Here is an 18,413-nt window from a genome sequence, read left to right as displayed (position 1 = left end):
CGTAACATTCAACTTTATAATATAAAGGGCGTTAATATTTTATTAAAATATTATTAAATTTCCGATTCTCGCCATAACGATATCCGTTTTACATTAAAGGTATAAAAGCACTGTCATCCCAGCCGAAGTCCGATATTTTCTTTGTTTGCGTTTATTTCCTTTTATTCTCTTTAACAGTTTCCCATTCGTTCCAGTTCGATTTTAACATTAAGGAAGATTATAATACTCCGCCTCTTCCTGCGCTCGTAAGAGTTTCTATAATTAAAAGAGTTACTTCTTTTACTTCTTGGGGAAGCACGGAAACGCAATTAATCCAACGAGAATGCTAGTAACTTTAATGGAGTTTACGCGATTCAACTGAATGCACGCGTTGAAAATTGACGCTAAACTGTCGATAAGATGAAAAATTGTGAAACGACACATTACGATATTGGTCGTTATGTCGCAATCTGCGATCGATAAGACTGAATGGAGTGAAAACATAGTTAATCGTAATATGCGAATAAATTTATAATTGAGACACTTATTCCATAGAAAATTTCAATAAATAACATTTAATCCAGATATCTCAGAATTTCTGTTCCTATTATATCTCAAAATAACATTGTTCTTCGCTTGTGGATTTTAAATTGAATTCAATTCAATTTCCATCTCACATAAAAGAAAACTGGTATTATTATGGAAAATATCGCAAAGAGACTGAGATATGTTCAAGTTAACGTGATAAACTTCGATATATTGAGAATTTAACATGGCTAACGCCCACAACATCTCGTAGGTGTTAATACCATTTGTTGCGAAAATTAACTTTCAAAACGTAACTCTTTTAAAAACTATATTTTTCCCCCTGGATCGTCACAATTGAATTCATTCAAAACCTTTTGAAAATCATGCATCGGTGGGTGTCACGCGTGTTTAAACAACCTTTCAATAAAAACATCGAAATTTTCAGGGTCGAATCGCGCAAAGGCCGTGACCCATCGTGTCCATCATCAACGATTTAATGAAGCCTGTATTCGTCCTGGCAAGTTGCATCACCGAGCGACCAATTCAACGAAAGCCACAGCTTGCCTTTTCAAGTTGTTTCATCTCGACCTTTGACCGTTTCGCGCGTCCCCTTTGCCCACGGGCCGCCTTAAACTTTTCATCTAACACGAGCGTCGAGACAGGGGGATAAAGTCCGTATCGTAAGTGGTCTGAATCAGGTCCGTAAAAGTGCAGGCTTGAAAATTGCATGCACCCGTCGATCTAGAACGTAGAGAGCGCCCTTCGAATTCCAAGGGAGTCTGGCACGCTTCAAAGGGAGGAAAAGTAATGTCCATAATTTATGGGGAAAAGATGACACGTCCATTAGGCGACAGTATCTGATGAATGAAGAAGAACAACAACCCGCCAGAGTTGTAGTACGCTTAACTGTGCTTGATAAATGGTGTTACGATATCCGAGTGTAAACAATAAGACCATTTGCCAGGTATAAGATGCGTTTGCAATTCAATCTTGTAGTTTGCAGGCGATAAAAGTTATTAAAATGTCTCCGTGACTTGTTTTTATCGAGAATATTGAGAGATTGAGAAGCTTTGTTCGTCGCTTTCGAACGCATTAATTTCGAAATATGATGTAATTTGATCTTTAATGAGTTTAACAATATTGTGTAGGTATAGTAGTAGAAAAGAAATAATTTTCACATTATCTGCTTTTCATATGTGGCTAAAGGATTGATGTATCTGTACTGAAATATTGAGCCGATATATTTTAGATTATTATCCTTAATTGACTACAAAATGTCTGCTACAAAAGGAATGAAATAGGAATAAAAGTTTGAGATCATATTCGCGAGAAAAAAAGGAGAACTAAACGAAACTCTATTGTTATATTTGTCGCTTATCTTCGGAAACGGTAATGCTTCGTTCTGTCATTGAATATAAGTAGATTTTCTATAGTATTCCAAATATTCGGATATATAAGGTTAAATACGAGAACAGAGGATTTATAATATTCTATCGAATATTATGATAGTACTGTATCAATTCTATTTCATTAAAATTGTCAAAACATTGAAAATATTTATAATATCACAATGTTTTACTTAAATATTCCAATCGTCGTTTCATATTTTGTTAAATAATTGGTAAATACATTTAGAAAATGATTTCTTGAAAAATAAAGATATTAATCCATACATCAGAGACTTTAGTTACAATTTTATATCGTTTATACAAATAAACCAACGTTAAGTTTAATCCTAAGCTTCGCAAACAAGATCAAAAGATTTCCAGATACTCAAACATACATAGTAAATAAATTCGCGACTAGTCCTAAATTGGGCGAGCAAGGAGAATATTTTAAGAAAATATCTCTCTTTGAAACGCTTTTACGTACGTTCCTCGTTTCTTACTACACAGAGAGTCTCGAGGAATAGACGTTTTATTTTACGTGCCGCTATTTTATGAGAAAACACTTTCTCGATTTTCATAAACCTTCATATCCCTTCCCTTTCTAAATTGAGACATCACGTGTGAAAAATATAGATTCTTAATAATTCTACATTAAACCAAAGAACGTTATTCAAGAGACAAGGGAGGAGATCAATATAGAAGCTCTTATATAGGGTTTCTAAATTATTTTTATTTGTTATATTTTATATCTTTATATTTATGAAGATTTCCAATAAACACATGAAACCAATTTCTGTTAATTTTATCAGTTATATTTATCACTTGAACATTATTGGCATTTGGCCTTTATCACGTTTATAGATTCAGATTCAATTTAACGACAGAATAATAAAAAATATGTCAGATTGGTTAAATTTTAATTACAGTCTAATTGGTATTTACAATCGCAGCTGTATCTCGCAATGATTCTAGAACTAAAACAAATTATTCCAGTAAACATTCTATTTGAATTTCTTGTGTTATAATATAAGATTTGAAAGTATATTTCCTATACTTTGTAGCACTATACATAAAAAAATAGTATTCGAAGTTTAACATTCTGTAGTAATTTAACATTCTCTTATTTATGTACTTGCTATTGTATATTATTTTACCATATTTTGTCAGAATTTTCCCACTAGAGCGAACATTTCTTTTTTTCTTTTTTTCTTTTTCTTTTTTTTTTTTTTTTTTTTTTTTTTTTTTTTTTTTTTTTTTTTTTTTTTTTTTTTTTTTTTTTTTTTTTACACCTACACGCACCATTTATATTCATATTTCAACTTCTCCGTTACGTCAAAATCTACACATTCCTCACCCTCAGCCAAAAATATTCTACGGAAAAATTTCTACAAATAATGAAAAAAAAAAAAAAAGAACAAATTGACAGTATGTATCATGCAACTGGAAAATGTTACCTGGGTATTTGAAAAGCTATTTCATCGAGGGAATCGCTGGGCTGCAATGGAGCACGCTCGAAGAGCTTGCTCGGGCCCCGATGGACCCTGTTGCAACAGTGCATGGATCCGGCTGTCGGTTGCGATTGGTCCGTAGAATTGGTCCCACGTTGACCACTTTGACTCGATCTTCCCTTCTGCCGCTTTTTTCGTACCTCCTCCGCCTGACGGCGCAGGTTGTGCAACCGGAAGAAGTACATTGACATCTCTGTTCCGAGGGGCGAGTATATACGATCAGAGAGCTGATGAACGGGACGACGAGAGCGTACATTCACTCTTTTCGTGCGAACGAATCTTTTCTGAGTAGCTTCTTTTCCAGGCGAAATTGAATTTTCGTGCCACGAATGAACGCTGATACGATTTTAGTCGCGTTTAAAGTAAAACCGAGGCTTTAAACAATTTTGCCAGAACCTTTGTCGTTCAGAAACTTTTAAAGGAAGCGCGATACTTCCGAATATCGTAACAACGTGTAAAAAAGCAACTCGAAACGCCACACTAAAAATGAAAATCGTTTAGTCGAAAAATTTCTTCTCGAGAAGGCTCGTTCGCATCGATCATCCCAGTGAACACGTCTTCCAGCATAGAATCATGCAACGCAAATCTAACGAAAACACGGTCGACGATACACAGTAAACAGTGAGAATAAAGAGCACCAAACGGAGGAAAAAGATTGCAAGAAAGAAAATACAAAAAGGAATAGGCAATAAATAATTAGCTGTAAACTTAGCGTGATCTCTCCGTGCATGGTAAAATATTAACATGCTAATTAGGGAGCGTATGTAGTCCATAAACGCACAAACGTACATTCGTTATGGCGCATAACCAGGGAACCTGACATTTCAATCCGTCGTGTCGTCGTGTAGAGCCTCGAAGACACGCCGTAAATAGTACGTACACGACATTCTGCGGAACATGCAACGGCGTACACTCACATCAACGCGTTAACCACGGCTCGCCAAAACCCGAACTTCGAGTAGCCGAAGTTTGACAGCGACAACCGAGGACTACCGTTTCCCTCGTTCACATTGGCGACCGCTGAAATTTTAATAACTCGTGGACAATTAATTTGTCCGACCATGTCCATCGATTCGTTTCCCACTGTTTCTAACGTGCGAATATTCAATGCGGGCGGCTTAATGCGACCTTGTAGAATAAAGCAGCGGCTGGTATCGAGGATACGCCGGGATCAGTTTCAGAGGACGTCCAGAGATTTAAGGGCTTATTCGGAAATCCAGTGGTGGAGAGGAAACCGTGTAGAAATAAATTAACCGCTACTTTTTTAAAATATGCTCTCACTCTGTGTTTTCGTTAATTATTCCTTTTCACTAATTAAAACTCCATGGATGTGAATGTCACAGTGTGTATGCCAGTTTATAAATATTTGTACATAGTTGGTCTCACGTGGAATATGAAAATCGATCTAGCGAAAGATAATGATAGAGAATGGAATAATAACAGTTGACAGAGATTGTTTGCAAGAGTCATAGAAAATTAATGAACAATTATAATTACAATAATAATAATATACAATTACACGTCGTAACATTCTAATCTAATGCTCACAGAAAATGTCTGGAATGAATTAAATGGAAGACTTTTAAATTAATCGCGTCATTGTCAACGAGAGACCACTGATTTTCCTACGACAGATATTTCAAAGAAGAGTATATCAGAGGCGAATAGACAAAATTAGTTTAAGGTATTTTTGTATACTCTTCGATATAAGTTATACAATTTGCCTAATGCGATATATAATAATATAGTAATATTATATAACAATATTATAATAAAAAATGAACTGATTTAACTGTATCGACGGTGTAAACGAAATTTCTGAAAATATTTACTTTTCAAGCCATTACAGTTTCTCCCTCCCTAATACGATTTTCATCTGAAATATTTCCTTCTTCTATTTTATCTTCATTATTTGATCTTTACATTCATCTATATTTCATTATAACGTAAGAGAACTTTTAATAAGTTCAATGTTTGTCTTTTTATTTGAAACTTTATTTCCAAATATTTACTTATTTCGAAGCAAAATTAAAGGATTCCCTTTCGAACGCAAATGCCCTGTGTAAAACAAACGTTCCGTAACAATTGGGCGTATCGTCAGAAAAAAGAACAACGCTTTCGAGTAACAAAAAACAAGCCTGCACAAATATTTGTTCCGTAGCAACCCCTCTTTGATAGAGACGAGTCATTTTCCCGTCACCATCGTGTTTTATAGAACGGATCCCATATACGTTCCATTTGCAATTGTAGTATATGAAATCGAGAACGTTTCGTATAGGACGCTGTCACGCGAAAATATTTGATTAGGTATACCTGCTCGTCACGATTGGGTCGATCGAATGCCCGAGAATCTTTCCACTAATAACTAGCTCTTCAGACACATGGTTGAAGTTCCCCCAAGACTATTTCACGAGACTTTTTTCCGCTTCTTTCCTCGGCAATCGACATTCTTTCGGATCAGCCTCAAAACGGGATTCACACGTCGATAGATATTGGGTATCGTTCCCTTTCGATTTTTCGTTACTGTATTTATTAACATTTTTCTGGCGAGCTTCAACTTTGTCGTTATTAAATAAAAATACAATGTTATTAAAATATTAGTACATTTACATAAAGTATTAGTATATTTATTAATACAATAGGCTTAGTGGTTAGAAATTTACCTAAACATAGAGAAATGATTGTTTTGATAGAAACAACAGTTATTAATGTACATATATGCGTAATAATAATACGTTACTATCAATTAATAACGATAATGATACGTTATTGTTAATTTCACGTTGCATTAGGTTGTCCGAAAAGTTTCTTTCGTTTCGTACGATGATGATAGATGAACAACAATTTCTGTTTTATATTATTTTATTGAATTAGGTATGATCTATTTCGTTATATTTCTATTATTATGTTCGCGCATAATTCGATAAACTAATATAAAACGAAAAACATTGTGCGTCAATTATTTCCTTATAAAACGAAAGAAACTTTTCGGACAACCTAATACTTGAGTTAGTGTAATTTCTGAATTTCCTTAACAATGCTAAATTTCTAACAGCGAGGAACGAAATTATCCTGGTGTGAAAAAATCCTAAACGAAGATGTCCCTTACGCAGCTTTCCTAAGGTTTCGTCCTTTATTTTCTTCGGCATCTCATGTAGTCTTATATTACATCGTGTGCACTGCCATAAATCGAGGATCTTCCTACATCTCTCGAAATTCTCCTATTTTTATCTACGAGTTGATGATAAAAGCTGGGAATAGCAGGGTCGATCCTTAAACACATATATCTTAAAACCACTGCAATCGTGTATTCTTTATATATATATAGCATGTTCGTTACGTGATACACACAGGTGAAGAAAAGGACATTTTACACGAGAAAGACGATATTTCTTTGTGTTCTAACCTTTTGGAGAAGCTTGTCGGATGGGTGTGTACAAAGCGACAAATTTGCTTTGCAATATATTGTTCAAATTGACACTTTAATGAAATAGATTAAACGTAAATTTTTCTTTAATTTCTTACATCATAACTTTTCTTTCTTTTTTTATCAAGATTTCTGTATATAAATTGTCTAATAAGTTCGCTTAGATCGTTTTCAAAGAGTATCAGAGGATCGCTATTTTCATATTATTTTATTGTTATTTTTTTACATTTTTAAGGTCCTCTAAATTTTAAATGAACTTTATTTATTAACCTTATTTTCCTGCTTACGGATGGTACTCCAGAAAATATCGAAAGACAAAGGAACTTGTTACACAACTCGATATTTCGTGTGGTAGCAGGCATACAATTTTGGGGACGACGTTTTATTGGCATATTGATATGCATTTGCGAACACTGACACCGTAGAAAGAGGGGCTCGGTATCATAGTTCTATATTCAAATTTCTCTACGTTACAGAAATACAAATTCTTGTACTTTCAAACGGCTGTGCAATATTTCTCGGGTATGGCAACGAAACTCAAAGTAAGTAAAACGGAATCTAAACAAGGTGGATAGGTATGAAAATAAATTTCCGACAACGTTCAGGTTCGAGTTTCATTTTTCAAAATGAAGATTTTTTCATCGAAGAAAATTATTCAAACTACACGTTACGCTTGGTAATTACACGGATTAAAAGTCCTGTAAAAGAGCTGGTACGTGAGTATAAAGAACAAGAGAAAGGTCATTATATGCAGTTACGATGTGATCTAAGATACGTCCGAGAAAAAAAATGTTGCGGCCTCGTTGCTCTATGAAACCGTGACTTTTAGCCGCGGAGAATAAGGGTTAAATGCTGCATGCTCTCGTTCTTTTGTTTCAAAATTGTTACATCTCGCTACATCAAACTTCTTCTTTCATTTTAACGTACTTGACTTATTTGCTTGCTGAATGCTGTATTGTCGTTTAACTTAAACGTTGTTTGATCGTGCCCCCTCTGGCATGATGAATTACTTAACGAACAAGCTACAACAGTTGCGAACTGCTACAGTGATAAATCAATGCCATGGCATGGACATAGAAGAATTTTTCGGCAATTTATTAATCATTGTAGCGTCGATCGTAATAGCCTAGCCGTATCGTTGCCTCTTATAAGTAGAATTAATTAACTATTTTTCGTCGGATGTTGCCATAGTGGTGGCATTTAAAGTTTGTATTTAAAGGATAGCGCTACTATGGCAGTAGTAAATATTAATTACTTCTACAATAAATGCTGCATTTATCGTTGCAAAGGATTAACAAGCCAGAGTACGATTTTATAAAAATGTAGTTCAAGATGTAAATAAATATATTATCACATATTATCTGATAGTGAAAACTACCTATATGATCTATAACGAGACTGTGATTATTTGGAAAAACTAGAAAATATACTTAATCATGATATTCGAGTCTCGTAGTGTTAATGAAATCTCAAAGTGTTATGTATGACACTGATAGCGTATTGATAAATATTTCTACAAGTATTCACATTCTCTTTATTAAGAATATTTTCGCGAGCAATTGCAATTCTAAAATTTTAAATTTAACCAATTGATCATCCTAACTAAAGTATTCGTCTTCATCCGCCGGATACTGTTCAGATACGGAGAAGAACGCTAAGCTCTGAAAATTGAACAGAATACAAATTGCCAATTCTCTACGACAGAACTGTGAGAAAGCTCAGCAGACTAGTTTTCTTCGGGATAAGCGAAGATCTCTTTAATTGCAGGTGTAAATATGCGACTGGCATCTAGCCAAAAATCGATCAGATAGAAGTAAATCGCGTCCGCTAATATTTATGAACTTCAAAAGCTAAATGCTGCCTCTCGTTCCGTGAAACAGCGTCTCAAAGATCGAAGCCTGGCTTTAAATATGCGGCTGATGCGATGAGGTGTTTATCATATAACTGTCGACATTACGATTAACGATGCAAACTGAACTCTCGCGGCTCGTGAAACACGTTACCGGTTGGTCCGCTTGCATTGTTTCCGAGAAGCTTCTGTTCCTCGGTCTTCCGTAAAATTTGCAATAAAACGTGTTCGCTTCGGCTTCGAGTAAATTTGTGGCTAACCAAAACAACGGTAAGAATGTTCAACGTATATTTCTTTTCCATGGAAATATTCTGTTGTACTAAGGTTTTAGAAAATTGGTACGAAAATATACCGTCCAATTCTTCCACGATCGTAGAAAATTAAACAAATATTTATAGAATCTTATTTGCCAACCGCGATCAAGTTAATTGTTTCCACGAAAAAATGTGAAGATGGATTCCCTTTTAGCTTCAAATTTATGTTTCGGTTTAAAAATTTTGAAAATAGACTCCGGCATATTTTCTCTTCTTTGATGATATATGTACTTTTGTATAAGATATACTACGTATCTAACACGAGCAATACTTTTGATCAATCGACAAGTATATAAGATTAACTTTTGTGTTCTAATAATTACGTTTCATAAAAATTCCATTCTGAACCAAATTACATTAACATTGTCAAATAAATCTCTTCGTAAAATAGAAATATGTATTTCGAAATCAAAAGATCACGACACGATCTTTATAATCGATTTCATCCGTTTGCAGCACTAAAGACACAAATCCCTTCGCTTTAGCAAGATGATGCTACTTTAAAACCATATTGCGTTCAAACACCGTGTCATGGTAACCGCCTCCATAAAAAATGCAATGCCATGTCGTCCGGAGATGCAAATTTCATGCATGTCGAAGCCTTCCATCATTGCCAGTAACGGAAGTAAATTTATAGCGAGAACACGTGCACTTCTCTGACATCACGAATCCCGACACGATGGCACCGTACAGTAAACCCCTCGTAAGATAAAATGGTTGATGGCAATCAGTGCGACCCACTCCGATATTATGCAATCCTTAATTAAATCGTCTCGGATGGAATGGACACGAAGTCTAGGTCATCTCGCAAGACTCTATTTCAGAATATTCCTATATTTCTATATTCTCGCGATTGCTTGACATTCTCAACAATTCATAGCCTGTCGAAGCTACTATCTTATCGCGAAAAATCGTTCACTGTACGGATTAAGGTCATCTGGCGCGAAATGCGTTGCAAAGTTTGCTAAAAAAAAGGTGCTTCGTTGGGAAATAAAAGAACGTACAAATATTTTCGTGATCCAAAAAAAAAAAAAAGAAAGAAAGAAAAGGTTATAAGCAGAAACAGAAAATAGAAATTAGGTAGTAGAAAATGGTCGAAGTTATAGCTTTTTATAACAGCCAGACGTTTTAACACACCGTGTGATTGAAGACGATTTCGTGCAACGAGTAACTCGGCTACGATACTTGAACTGCACGAATGGCCACTCGAAGTAGACACGGCTTCCGGCGAAAGGTAACTTTAACGATATTTCAAGTAGTTCGAAGACCTCGAAGATCACGTAAATTCATATTCAAGCACCTGATATTAGACTCGTAACTATTGACGAGGAAGAAGTTACTTTACCTCCTGTACCTTGTAAGGGTTTTCTCGTTTCCTCTTTTTTTTTTTTTTTTTTTTTTTACGCAAATTTCCAACTGTAAGGGTAGGTCTATTTTTAAGACAAAAAGGTTAACACATTAAATCATTTTTAACCCAGTTCGTTTTGCGATTCAATCCAAAGTAATTGTGTTCTAGACGTTTTTACTTCTTTCCTAAAAAGTAAAAAGTTTTTCTTCCGACTGTTGTGCTATTATTTATCGAATACGTTCTAATAAATTAAACTTACAAGAAGATAATCTTCTACAGGAAGAAACGTTGCAATATACACACGATGACATTTCCTACAAGGAACCTTTTACACTATATTTACGTATCATAATCAGATGCTAAAGTTATAACACTCATTTGTCTTCTTTCGGTATATTCCAGTAAAAGAATGGCTAACAAGTTGTCTTTTCAAAGTTCCAAACTATGTTACGTAAGTAGATTCTTAAAAATTGATACACTCTATACTTGAGGATGTGAACCGAATAATAATAGTCTTTGAAAGAACAAGAGAAGAACACTTTTTCAAGTAAATCTATTGTATGGCAGATATTCCATGTGGAACAAACGAATCCCCAAAGGATTCTCGCGAAGGTAGAACGCAATGTGAGCCAAGAGAGTCTTTGTCGGACAGCATTTTGTTTGCATTGAATGTAAATTTCTAACCCAGTTTATTCTAGTTGAATCTAGCGATAGCTCTTGTAGAAACGATTCTACGTTATAAACTGTTATAAAAGAATAATGTTGATATTATAATTGAAATAATTGATATAAAATGTCACAGGAAATGATGTAAACCTACGATCAAGGTAGAATCTTTCTTTGATGTAAGTACCAATATATACCGAATGTTAATAAAATTTATAATGGAAATATTAAATTGATTAGCCTGATTAACGTGTCATTTTTACAAAATTATACGATTAACCTCGACGAAGTTTATTGATTCGACTATTGCGTATATCAATTAACGTAGAAACGACTTCAAGATAAAATAATAAGTTTATCGGGTGTATACTTTTTACCGAATGTATATTTTTCTTGTTGTTTGCAGTGGATTAATTTGATTAATATCTCTTGAAAAACTATCATCGCGGACATCTTCCTAACTTTAGTTCATTCTCTTAGTTCATTTTCTAATGAAAAATGAGCAGTCTTGAAGGAGGCAAATCTAGGTTGAACTTAACATTTACACAACCTCCCTCTAAATGCAGAATTTATGTTTCCAACTTTCACGGCGCTTCTCTCAAGTATAAACTCGTATACGAAAATCGCATAAATACGGTTATTCATAACAGGCGATAAATAATTTTTAATATCTCCATTGTAAATTTGATTAACATTCAGTATACGCGTGTTACGATGAATTGGATTTTCCTTTTTCGATATTCATTGAAAATATGGTAAAATCGAATAAATTACTCTGAAATTTATAATAAAAAAAACCGGTATTCAATAACTGACTATGAAATTGATGGCAACGTTGAAAATTGCTAATTGTACAGCAAAACAAAACACGCATTTACGTATTTAAAATTATAATTAAACGCCTTTTCATAGAAAAATAACAGAGTTGAAAACAAAATAACTCGTTTATTGCGTCAGAATTACATTTCAATGGCAAATAAACAATTGAACTTCTTATATCCTTTTGACGGAATCGTAAAATAATTTTTCTCTCCATTATATTCTATCGTTAAACGAAGAAATGTTCCACACGAAGGGTCCACGAAAAAAGAGGGAATGTTAAGCTTCAGCATTTCTCTGAAGACGATCATTTATTTTTCCATGTACAATGTCACAACTTCATATGTTCTCAGAATAATATCAAAATAAAACATTTTATTCTTCATTTTATTCTGTATCATATGCAACTTTTACTCATAATTTTAAGTAATATAGAACACAGTTTCTTCTAACTACTGCAGAATTCAGAAAATTTTTATTCAAATTAATAATACAACATAATCAGTGATAAAGAGCACACACGGGAGCATACGAAAGAACGTTAAACTCAAACTTTGTTAAAATTGACGTTCCTCCTTTTTCACGCAGAACTTTCTCATACAATTAATGGAAAAAATTTGTAATTAAATGAACTACACGTAAAGTAAATTTATCTAATCTAGAAAACTAATGAAACAGTTATAAAAAACGGAACAATAGATTATCATATAACGCAATTATAACATAGAGGAAATCAAGACGAAACTTTTACGTGTGAAAGAACAACGAATTCACCTAATCTCACATTTCCAATTATTATACAATCAATATTTATATCAATATTCGCATAAATATTCGTGTACTCCTGCTCCTAAAGGTCTTAGGACATTTCTTATTTTTAATAATGTCAGTAGGAACGTGACACGATTTTCTCATAATGTACTCAACAATATTACACACTGCTTTCAAGTTCTCATAGGAAACACTTACAAGTAGTAGGCCATAAAACAACACGTCCACAGTAGAGTAACCTTTCATTTCGACACCGTACCTCCAGAATAGAAAAAAAATATGAGATTGATCAGTCTGGCACAAAATTCCATTTATTTTAGCCGAGAACGAAATGACAAACGACGGTAAGATTAGGACAAGCTCTATCAAGAGAACAATATGTCTGTTGTAGCAATAAATTTCTGCAAATTACTTCGTCGACGTGTCTACAGGCCAAAAACGACACGACACGCGTTGAATTCGTTTCCACAACGTTGAACTGGGATTTAACGAAAAAGGGGAGAGGCAAAGTACGCGGCCTGAATACCAGTCGATCAAATAAACGAGAACCGCGAAGAAAGCCAATTTCTCTGGCCTCCTACAAGCTTTTGAAACGCTGTATATCCTCGACTGTCGGTGTACCGTGGTTACTTTGCCTCGACGAAGAACACTCAACGATTAATTCCGCTACGAAACACCCGGGATAAAGACTTAAAGACTATTATCCGACTTAACACATTTCACGAGTTTACTGGCGAGATCGGATAACCAGAGATAAAGGCACTCTCTTTGTTCTTGTAGAAGGATTTATTAGAAGCTTGTTTGTACTGTTACGAAACTTTCTTCGTTTGGCGCGTAGTGTGTACGATCTTTGTCACAATATGAGTTTGAATGTTTTATTGGTTTGAGAGAGAAGTCGATGAATGTTCTAAAGAACACACACATTGGAGTAAAAATGGTGACAGGACAGATTACATAAGAAGAGAAATTCTAATAAAAAGAAATTGAACAAGTATTAAAAATTGATTTAAAATTATTTAGGAGCGTGAATCCATTGCACGGAAATAATGAAAGTCAACTAAAATTCATGAAAGAAATTAATTAGAAATTAATGCCATTGGTGCTTTTAGAATCTCATTATTCAAATCTCTGTCATTATCATTTTGTTAATATGTGCTTTCTATTAAAGGTTTATTATTTGACACCAAATTCTAAAGATATAGGAATTTTTATGCCTTAGATGATGGCTCCTCGAAGAATTAGAAAGTCTTTGGTTTATAAAATTAATGCGAATGTATAAAAGCTGAATTTTATCGCTGAGAAAAGGTTTTCCGATACAACCAAAAAATGGTGTCTTCTAAATCGTAAATCAAACTTACGCAGCGAGACTGCTTATCATAAAAACGTCATCTTAAGAGAGGAGAAATTTCAAATAGTCGAATATTGATTCATACGAAGCTCGGATTCGCATAAAATATGGGTAGACTCGAAAATTTTCACAGGCTTCCTCTTGGAAGTCAAAATAATATCGTCCCGTGGAAAGAGAATTCTACGATCTTAAATCATTTCAAAGAACAAATCTTTCCGTTATATCATACTCTTTGCACTATTCTTCACGACAGAATATTTAAACATATAATTGATAGATGCAACGTTAACTGAAATAATTTCATAATAAACATAGAAACCATTTTATAAAATAAAATGTCATAAACTATGATAACTGAACTATAATATTCTCCCTGATAAAATAAAGATATAGAGGTAAAAAACCGTAATAGAAGAGTCACGTCAAACAAACGTCACTATGTAAATATATCTTTCGAACTATAGCGAATGAACTGAATTCTGTTAACGCACGTGGACAATTTAATCCAACTATAGGACATACGTGATGATATTGAAAATAAGGGAGCGGCTAAGCGGAAATAGAAACGTGAGAGGATAACCAAAAAGCGGTTGGTTTAATGAATGACAGTATCACTGATGTAATGGGCATGCCATTGGATGTCAGGAGAAGTGGACATTTAGGCTGTAACGTTTCCCGCTTCAATAGTTTAGGACCTATTAATCATTTATTCGAGGATACAATTTAGGAGCAAGTGGTTTCATACATGGTGAATTGTTTAAACGTTTATTAAATTTAATTAAATCTAAGCTCTCTCTGTTGCAATTTATGTAAACAGTTTATACGGAGTTCCACGAGTTAATTAATAATATCCTTTTTGTCTGAAAGTAAATGCGTTTCCATAAAACAACACACGTACAGATAAATATGAAACGTTAAAACTAACTAACACTTGAAGGTACTGAGGAATTTGAAGCCGGACAAGGAAATTTTTTGTCTAATCGAAATATATTAATATTAATATATAAGAAGAATATATATTATATATATATATTAATATAATATAATAAGAATTGAAAATAAAATATAAATATAATAAAAAATATAAAAGTGTGCAACTATTTTATACATTCTCATTCTGTGTATGTATTTGTTTAACTTTTATCGTTTTATCGTTTAATTAATAAATAATTTACCTAAGTGTGATATTGCGTATACGTAACATCCAGTATGAAAGGAATAATAATTGCATTGTTCAAATGGCATTAATGAAAGGTTTGTTATTCCCAACATTTCTCTGAATAAACTGTAACTTTAAATTAAATTTTTTGCTGCGCGAAAATATGGCAACAGAGACCGACGCGATCGTCCATCGAATAATTCATGCATCAGATTGAAGCAAACAATACTAATTCTTCAGAACTTGCCCAACAACGAATAATCATCACGAAACAATTGTCACAAAAACATTTACAATGAAGAATGAATCGTCACAGGTTTAATTTTAATCATCGTATTCATATTCATATTCAAGAGCCATTCTGAAGCTGACTATGAAAACAACCGATGATTTTTATTCTTAAAATACCGTACATCAGTAATTCTCAACCAATGGTATATGATACGTGATAAATTTGCACAATGTACTATAAAAAATTTTACTATCCAAAATTATTAGTCCTACATACAAAATATATTGTCTTCGTTCTTAGTTAAATTCTTCTATCTATCATTTCGAGATTGAGGAAAATTGCGATTTTATTACCTTCTTTGTGCAGTCTTTGTTTTTCTTCGTTTAACTTAAAATACTTGTGGTTAGTCATTATTTCGCAACAGCCTGTATAATTTCACTCAGAAGATAGAAAATACGACTAATTTCAAACGTTCCACCATATTTCGAAAGATAAATAAAATAGGATATAGCTAAGGAAATATTTTTTAGTTTAATACTATTAATGCAATATTTCTTCTTTTTTTTTAGTGATACTTTTGAAAATTTTTTAATTTGCATTCTTGTGCTTGATAATAAAAAGATAGACAGCTCCCGCTATGTATCGTTAAACAGTCTATCCTCTCCAATCTCTTTTTTACTCCCCATTTCTCAATTACAATCCTAAAAATACGTCAAAGAAACATTTGCCTGTTTAACGACAAAGATCAGGATTTCTATACGAGAGAAGCTACATATATTCCGTGGTAGAACCGTTTTCAGCACGAAGTAACACGTATCACCGCAACTGTTTCGGGTCATTTAGCTCTTGCCATCTGCTTCGACCTCCTCTCAAGAGATACGGAGGGAAACCTCAGAGTGGATTCGACCTATTTAAGAAGCTTCTTGCCACTTCCGGGCGCTTCTACAGGAACGCGAACTTCGCCCTTACGATTGGCACGCACGTGCTGTTCTATGTCCCGTAAAAATCTACCCAGAAGGGATAAACGCGTATCGAATTGAAAGAGTCCATTTCGTGTCCCAACTCGCTATCGGTTTAAACTACGTACCATATGTTAGAATACGACGATTTTGGTCCGCTAAGCTATCGGATATTAAATGAGATGCGCCGTATAGAGATTCGGAGACCCACCAAATTTGCAATAAATTCCTACTTTTCCTATTTTTCCGGCCGAATTGTAGGACTATGATGTAGCGAAGATAAGAAAAACGTATTATATGTAGTTCTGCTGCGAACGGTTTATTATAAATATGAGAGATACATTATGAAAACAAAAGTTATACACTCTTTGTGTATTTTTCTGTGGAAGTTCGTAGAAACTTGTATCCCAAAATTCGGACATGTGTACTCGTACATGAAGAGTTCACGCTATTTGGAAAAAAACATTTAATTTTTTTTTACAAAATTTTGATCCGATGCGGTTTAGAGAGAACCGGAAGAATCGAATTATCTTTTCATAGAGTTCGATCTGATTTAATATAGCGATCGAACGACTTGCCTTTTAAAAATTCACACGTGAATCTAACTCTTTGAAGTTGGAGTGTTTTTGGTGTATTTTTCTTGGGCTTGCACTTTGACATACGTTGTTGCCAAAATTTAATTATCGATTGTCAGAGCTGTTCTTTTAAATTCTCTATTTTATGGAAAAATACATCGTATTGGAAAGAATTCTTCTCAATTTCACTTTCAATACATACGTCAGTATCTATCGATCTCTTGCTTCGTGTTTAAGGGCATCTAAACGTGCATGCAGATATATTTATATTTATAAGTTGGTAAAATAAAAAATGTGTTGAAACGAATAAAAATTTCTTTCAAGATTTAGCTATGACATGTCAGAAAATATCTTGTTATTTCTATTGGGTTTCTCCGCTTGAAACCAATTTTCTATTTTTCCTTATGGGCAGTATTTCCTTCTATACGGTTTTCTTTTACATCGTTTCTTTAGGAGCGTATCTACCGTGCAAAAATAGAACCAGGTGTAGCAGCATTGTATGTATTTCAATCTGTTAACCGAGGAAACCGAATTAACTCGTCCCTGTCGGTTTCTTAAATATAATAATTTCTCTATCTATCAATTCCTTTTTAATAGAGCAACTTTATTTGAAAGCAAAAATTTAATGATCAATTTCAGCGGAGTTGGGAAGCAACTGATTTCATGTACTTGAAAAATAAATAAGCTGAAACATCTTATTACGATTTATACAGGGTCTTTCTGGAGGGGAAATTCATAGTCATAAAACAATTAAACTGTTCACCCTCCAACTCTCAGGTGTTCCTATTCCCTAGCGAGGGATACGAAATGGGGGTCCGACGAATTTTTTTTTTTTTTAAGACATTGATGCTACTCGAAGAAACTCATAGATGTCAAAAGACATTTACAAGCATTCGTGGATGTTCGTATTTCACGTATTTTCTAATTGGTTGTAAACGTTCGCGGGTATGGAATAGATCGAATTCAATATAGTCCGGGAAATTTAAGTCAACAGTAAGATTCCAATATTCAAGATATTCAGAATATTGGAGAAGATTAGCCTCAGTGATTGCATTTACGAAATTGTTAATTCAAACAAGTCGATTTGATTAAGTTTCGAAACTTAGATCTAGTAGGTACTAAAATTTCGAAGTGTACTTGTAACTGTTCGGATTAATTGTTATTTCACGGTTAATGGGCCAATGTAAACGTAAGATATATCGTTCCCATCTATCAGTATTTTCTTATTTATACGTTTACGATCGTAAGTACATTTGTACGAGGAATTCGGAGGAAGCACGATACAAGAGACAAAGTTCATAACTTAAGAAAGCTCGGATAAAGTTAAACTCAGCTAAAAGACAGTCTGTATTTTTAAACACTGAAATACGTTTCCACGTGTAGTTATACGGAAGGAATTTGCAAGTTTATGCCAAAATCCCTAAAATAAATACGAATGTTACGTGTGTCATTTCTTATACTTATCTCGCTACTGAAAAAAGAACATGCAGCAACACTTTTTTTTTAACCGAGCTTCTTATCTACGATATTTCTCGAAGCTTTT

At 33.9% G+C, this 18,413-nt stretch overlaps 1 protein-coding gene across 11 annotated transcripts in view; it reads right to left on the bottom strand.

Moving 5' to 3' along the window:
• LOC126915054 (potassium channel subfamily T member 2) overlaps positions 1-18,413 on the bottom strand; it is a 202,924-nt gene that overhangs the window by 112,339 nt on the left and 72,172 nt on the right. For 3 of the 11 annotated variants that reach the window (XM_050719371.1, XM_050719372.1, XM_050719373.1), the window contains one exon: positions 3,350-3,596. The exons of the other annotated variants lie outside the window; for them this stretch is intronic. In XM_050719371.1, the coding sequence (XP_050575328.1) occupies positions 3,350-3,594 (245 nt within the window). In that variant the 5' untranslated portion in view covers positions 3,595-3,596. The remainder of the gene's footprint in view (positions 1-3,349; positions 3,597-18,413) is intronic. 11 annotated transcript variants of the gene reach the window in all.

This window comes from Bombus affinis, chromosome 4, assembly GCF_024516045.1.
Source record: "Bombus affinis isolate iyBomAffi1 chromosome 4, iyBomAffi1.2, whole genome shotgun sequence".
NCBI classification, from domain to species: domain Eukaryota; kingdom Metazoa; phylum Arthropoda; class Insecta; order Hymenoptera; family Apidae; genus Bombus; species Bombus affinis.
This window is presented reverse-complemented; position numbering and strand designations above follow the sequence as displayed.